This window comes from Barbatula barbatula (assembly GCF_947034865.1).
Source record: "Barbatula barbatula genome assembly, chromosome: 5".
Classification (NCBI taxonomy): Eukaryota; Metazoa; Chordata; class Actinopteri; order Cypriniformes; family Nemacheilidae; genus Barbatula; species Barbatula barbatula.
Genome location: NC_136769.1, coordinates 10037534 through 10043279, shown reverse-complemented (window position 1 = coordinate 10043279; position 5746 = coordinate 10037534). Strand labels below are relative to the sequence as shown.

The 5746-nt window shown below is 41.3% G+C and overlaps 1 protein-coding gene across 2 annotated transcripts; it reads right to left on the bottom strand.

The window, feature by feature from the left end:
• Positions 1-226: 226 nt before the first annotated feature.
• cnp (2'',3''-cyclic nucleotide 3'' phosphodiesterase) lies at positions 227-5260 on the bottom strand. Of its 2 annotated transcripts, none has more exons than XM_079457069.1 (4): positions 4952-5260; positions 2216-2896; positions 2013-2140; positions 227-1856 (listed from the first exon to the last, which is right to left on the bottom strand). In XM_079457069.1, exons 2-4 carry the CDS (start codon positions 2874-2876, stop codon positions 1389-1391), a joined length of 1257 nt encoding a protein of 418 aa, XP_079313195.1. In that variant the 5' UTR covers positions 2877-2896; positions 4952-5260; the 3' UTR covers positions 227-1388. The 2 variants fall into 2 exon arrangements, with proteins under 2 accessions (XP_079313195.1, XP_079313196.1); XM_079457070.1 differs by having other exon boundaries at positions 2216-2928; positions 4879-5080.
• Between the last annotated feature and the right edge of the window lie 486 nt (positions 5261-5746).

The window sequence follows — 5746 nt, the reverse complement described above, 5'->3', positions numbered from 1 at the left end:
AAATTCCCTTTGTGTAAATATAAAAACAGGAAATAGCTGAGAAATCAATGGTCTGTAGTTAACCTCTCAGAAACAATTGTGAATATTTTCACATTAGGAGTAAGCGTGCAATCACCCATTTGAAACTAATGCGATTACACACTCCCGTACCTGATGAATACATTCAAAAGTGCAAAAGAAAAATCAACTCGACACTCCAAAAAACGAAACATAAAAGACATGGTGATCAGAGCCAAGCACATTCTTTATTAAGTATACAAAAAAAAATGAAAAACATGGCAAGTGCAAAAATATAGTGCCTTGATATCAGAGACCCAAGATAAGCATGGCTTCAGCCATCTACAAAGCTACAGATCAGGAAGGCACCAGATCGATGCTTGTCACAGTATTTAGAGTGGACATTTTTCAGAACTGATATGAAAGAGAGAGTAAATGTACTATCACATGTGAATACAATTGTTTTATGAAGGAGCTGATTGTATCAACTAATCCAATCGGAAATACAGGCTACACTGGTTGTACAACACTGTAAATGGGAAAGAAGCTCAGAGAGAGAACACTCAGACACACAAAACAGCCTAAATAACCATCCCACAGATTTTATGCACCATTATTTAATAAAGAATCCTTGGTGAATTTAATGATTCCAAAAAAAAGAAAGTACCAATGTTGCCATGCACGCACAGACTAATAACAGACAACCAGAACAGACAATATTAGTGATTCGAGATTATAACAACGGTGCAGCGTATTTTTATTTTTCATCGTACCAGCCCTGCAAAAGCAGAAGAGAGTGGGGAACAGTAAAAAACAACACGCTAAACTAACAGAGTCACACTCTAAACCCTAGCAAAGTCCCTTTGATGGACAATCAAAACTACTGATTGTGTTTTTTCCTCAGAGTTAGAAGATCTAAAAGATGTCTAAATCTTCTAATATTACAAAGGAAGTCTCAAACAGAGTCTGAATACAAGAATCGAGTACAAGCAGTTTATTTAAACCAGCAAAGATGTGCTAAATCTAAGTGCTCTATAATAATGTCAAGTGTAGGGAAGACCATTCGTTAATGCACTTGTGTAAAGGGAACACAGGGATGCCACATGAACTAGCACCTAACGCAGAGTGAATCCAGCAAAGTGATCCGTGACCTTAAGGCAGATACAAAGGCCTCTGAGCTTGTGTTGCCAGGCAAAGGAAAAGGCACCAGCAGGCTGCTTTGGAACATCTGGTGACACACCGCTGGCCAAATCATCTCAAGCCATCCCCGTGCATACACTAAAACTGCAAACACACGCGCGTTTCACCTACACACATGCAAAAATTGACATCATTCACAGCTAGGGGCCATCTGAAATGTCTCTTCCTCTTCCCCTCTCTTCGCTTTACGCTCACAGAATGGTACACTTTTTCTTCTTCTTGTCTCCGTCCTTTTTGCCCTGGTCATTGGTAGGTTTGTCTTCGGAGAAGCTAGAGAATTTGGTGTCTGCTGTAATTGCTTCCCTCAGGGCGAGGAACCAACGGCCCTCCCCGAGGTAAGACAATGTACCCAGCTCCATCTCAACTTGGGTGCCCTCCTTGCCCTCTTTCTGCATCGCCAGGATCTCCAGCAGATCGACACCGGTCTGAACGGCTTCCACATCTGCTGAGCAGCCTAACGTGACATGGGCGCGGCTGCCGGCTGGGAGATCCTCAATGCTGGGGAGAAGGGCTTCGGGAATCCCGGTTTTGTCTCCCCCTTCAGGCCACAGCTTTATCTGCGTTTCGGTCAATCCCACACGGGCACCAAATGTGCGAGGGGTCACTATGAGAGCAGTGACAGAAATCTCATCAGATTTATCGAAAGAATCTTTGACCACCTAGAGGAAATAAAACAATTGACAATTTATCAGAACTGGACGATATTAGCGTTTTGCCATCTGTTTAAAATGGCCACCCATCAAAGCCTTTAAAAACAAGTCTGCCAAATGTTACATAAAATAATGTGTATGATTTAAAACGTGAGGAAAACGGACCTGTAGCTCTGCATATTCCTTTGCCCCCTCTGCCTTGCCGTAGTCACAAAACTTTGAAGTGCAATGGAGAGGACCTTGAGTCTGATAGTACTGCTCAAGATCAACCTCTTTCTCTGCCTCGCCAGTAACTAGAAAAAAAGAAACATTGTATTTACAAAAACACAAACATTGTAGACAAGCATGTGTATACACAGTCCACTCACATTCACTGATGTGTTGTTTGAAGGCCTCCAGAGTGTCCAGTGTCTTGAGAAAATCCATGGTGGCACACTTTATCCGCTCCTCTTCCTCTGGAAGCAGACACCAGCCAAAGAACAGAGGTAGCCCTGGCTCTTTCTGCTCTATCTCTGCCTCTTTTGGAACTTCAGCTTCAGCTCCCTCTGATGCTTGTACCTTTTCTTCCTCTTTCTTCGTCTCCCCACCTTCATCAACAGCAGCTGGTTTAGATTCTGCCTCTTTGGAGGGTTCCTTTTTCTTAGCTTCCACCTCTTTCACGGCTTCTTCCTCCTGTTTCTCCGGTTCAGACTTCACTTGTGGTTCCGCATTGGACACATGCTGTTCTGCCTTCGGTGCAGATTTTTCCACCTCAGGTTTCACAGCAGCTAGAGTTTTCTCTGGAGCTACTTCAAGTTTCACTTCAGATTGTGTCACGTTGTCCTTTTCTGGCACATCTGCAGCACCATTCTCTATCGCTGGGGTCTTCTCTGACGCCTCCTGCTCAGGGGCCGTTTTGGATTTCTCTGCCGGTTCTAAAGGTGCCCCAGCAACTTCTTCAGATTTAGGCTCCTCTTTCTCTTGCTCTGTAGCCACTTCCTGTGTCTCGGCAGCAGCCGCTGGAACTTCCTGATTCTGTTCAGCTTCCATTGCTATACAGCAGGTTGTTTCTGAAAAAACAAACAAATTCAAGAGTGAAAGTCTGAATGCACTTTATAGGAGACTTCTGCCAGTTTTAAAACCATACCTTTCATGCAATGTAAATATTACATATATATAATAGGGATCCAAAGTCTATAATCTACATAGTCATCTATTCTAGTTAGTTCCCTTACATGCCATTTCAACTATCAAGATATCAATTACCAACATATTAGATAAAAATGCTAAAAACATTTAAGTAATTTATAAAAAATGTAATTGGTAAATTATATAAACATCAATTTTTTAAAAGACTGATCGAAAAAATACTTAATTGTATAGTAAAATTGGAAAAAAGCAATTTGAAGCTACATTGAAACTGTATAACCATCAACACAATAGTCACTGTTGAACTGCACTATATGGGGGGAAAATTATGGAATGTAAATATATTTTGGGGAAAAAAAGACAGGCCTTGTTTGGACGTTGGGGCAAATTGGAGGAAATATCCTGAACTTTTTCATTTTTTGGTGAAGTAATCTTCTAAATGACAACCTGCTCCAGTCCATCCAAAGTAACTTAAGTTTAACAGAAGCTGAGTTGCATGTCTATTACAGAAGGCAAAGCAAGGAAAACCTTAAGCATATGTCAGTTCGAAAAACATTAGCACTTTGTTGGAAATAAAAAAAGTACCTACAATACTTGCGAAGAATTTTTTTTACAACCCACAGCTGCATATTTCACTTTCACTAATTTAAAAACCATTGCTCCCTTTAAACCAATAGAGGACTAAATTCATGTGAAATAAAATGCCACTGTGCAATCCTAGAGAAATCTGAGAAGCCATTTATCTGCCAACGTAAGAGCGGTTTCTCTCTGGCTTACACATTACTCCCTTATTTTTGGTGGTCAAGCCCCAAAGCGGGCGAGAACCCTTATTGTCTCTGTTAGTAACCCAAAGAAAAGTGGCATAACTCATGTTCCAATGGCTTCTTCTGATATAGTACCTTTCAGATTTCCTAAGGATAAGCAGAAGTAAAGTAGATGTTAGGAGTCATAAGATGTTTCTTGTAAATACGATGTCAAATGCAATGCATTTATTGTGAAACGAGTTAGAAGCTGTCATCTCATCGAAACACCCTTGTTCCTCATTTGGACAGCAATATGCAAATCTTTAGAGCTTCATCAAATAACAAGTCCTATTCACAGTGGCCTGACCAAAATAACGCCAAATAACATAATTCTCTGCTTAGTCGTTTGATTTCACAATAACAAGCACAGTCCCAATTTCAACCTGGATACAGTCCAGACTCTAGCAAAAGTGGAGCTCAGCAGAAAGGTCAATAGCAGTAGTCGTGGGACAGCAGCACCTGCACATGATTTGGGCCGCTTCTTCGAGGCTCTGTCTCAAAACCAAGCCAGCTGCCTACCTAGGGAGCATTTATACATCGTGGGCGAGTGCAGAATCGTAAAAATCGTTTCGAGTCGGGTCAACCCTTCTGTCTAGGAAGGCAGCCCACTAGGTTTCGGGATGTAACCTTGTATGACCAAATTAGATTCGGACACGCCATCTAATCTATGAAGACAAAGGAAACCCAAAACGACCAATGTATTCACTCTGACAGCCATAACAATGAGATCTTTAATAAAGCAGAAGCTGCAACGGGCCGCATTTACACGCGTACTTTATTTAAATACATTATATATACAAATTTAGTCAAATTCTAGTGTGCTAGACTGATAAGGAGACTTGTTACAACGAGATACAAACGCCCGAGCCCGTTGAAAAGCGTCTGATCGTAAACTCCGTTAATTACGGCTAACAATGCAAAGGCAGGGATCCGGGGAGTGGCAGTGCCCAGCCACGCCGCATGCAGACAAAACAAATCAGCGTGGCAATGCCATGCATAGCGGGAAAAGGAAACGCATACCAGAAATACAGCAGTTTATGTTAAAACTCGATCTTTTTTTTCTCGCCAAGTCAGATCAAGAGTATTCGCACAACCAACACTATTGATTCCAAACGTGCTAAACAAGATTAAACGTATTTAGGGAAAAGAGCTCACAAAGTGAATTAAACTTACTTGTTCACAACGTTAGCAGATGTTTGTTAAGCTGTCACCGATCGGCGCTGAGGTTCAAAGGCAAATTCCACGTTTCTCCAGAGCTGCGCACAAACCCCGCCTGACCGAGCACTAGCGATAATCAGGAAACAAAACGGAAACGACTGGCACTTGAACACACTCACTGCGTGCACGAGTGCGCGGGCACTGAAGGGAGAGGCAGACAGAACAGAGGCAAATTTTAAGCGCGCTCCCGTTACGTTGCAAGACTGTCTCTCGTTGTGCACGCCAGACACCGGAATGTGACCACACTATACCGTTAACCGGTGTGGCTGGATGATAATAGTAACAAAAAGTTGCTACACTATGGCAGTAATAAGTTTGTTACTTAAAAATACAGATTTTTTAATCTAATTCTATTTAAGACCTGGTAACAAACAAATTGGCCTAACGAATTGTTTTCAACATGATTGAGATGCATGACAAGAATACGAATGACTCCACTGAAAGAAAAAAAAGAGTTTTGAAAAGACTGGGATGGCAGCTTTTAATAGTTAACACAAATGGACGTCTCTGTCATGTTATATTAAGATTCTTAATGTATGATTAAAGGATACATGAAAATAAACAAATTATTGATTGTTAACGTATACAAAAGAGGATCTGTAGAAACCCCCTTATTTTTCTGAATTGATGTTTACGGGTCTGTTTTATAAGAGCATACCAAGACAGATTTTTAACAGCTGCAGTAAGCAGGTTGTATCTTGTTGGTATCTGACTGTGAGCCACACATGAAGTGTATGCGGGGGTTTTATG

Coding starts and splice junctions, on each gene's coding strand:
- cnp (XM_079457069.1), bottom strand. CDS start 2,876: ATGGAAGCTGAACAGAATCAGGAAGTTCCAGCGGCTGCTGCCGAGACA. Junction 2,141..2,215: donor CAAACAACACATCAGTGAAT/GTGAGTGGACTG, acceptor CTTTTTTTCTAG/TTACTGGCGAGGCAGAGAAA. Junction 1,857..2,012: donor AGGAATATGCAGAGCTACAG/GTCCGTTTTCCT, acceptor TATTTCCTCTAG/GTGGTCAAAGATTCTTTCGA.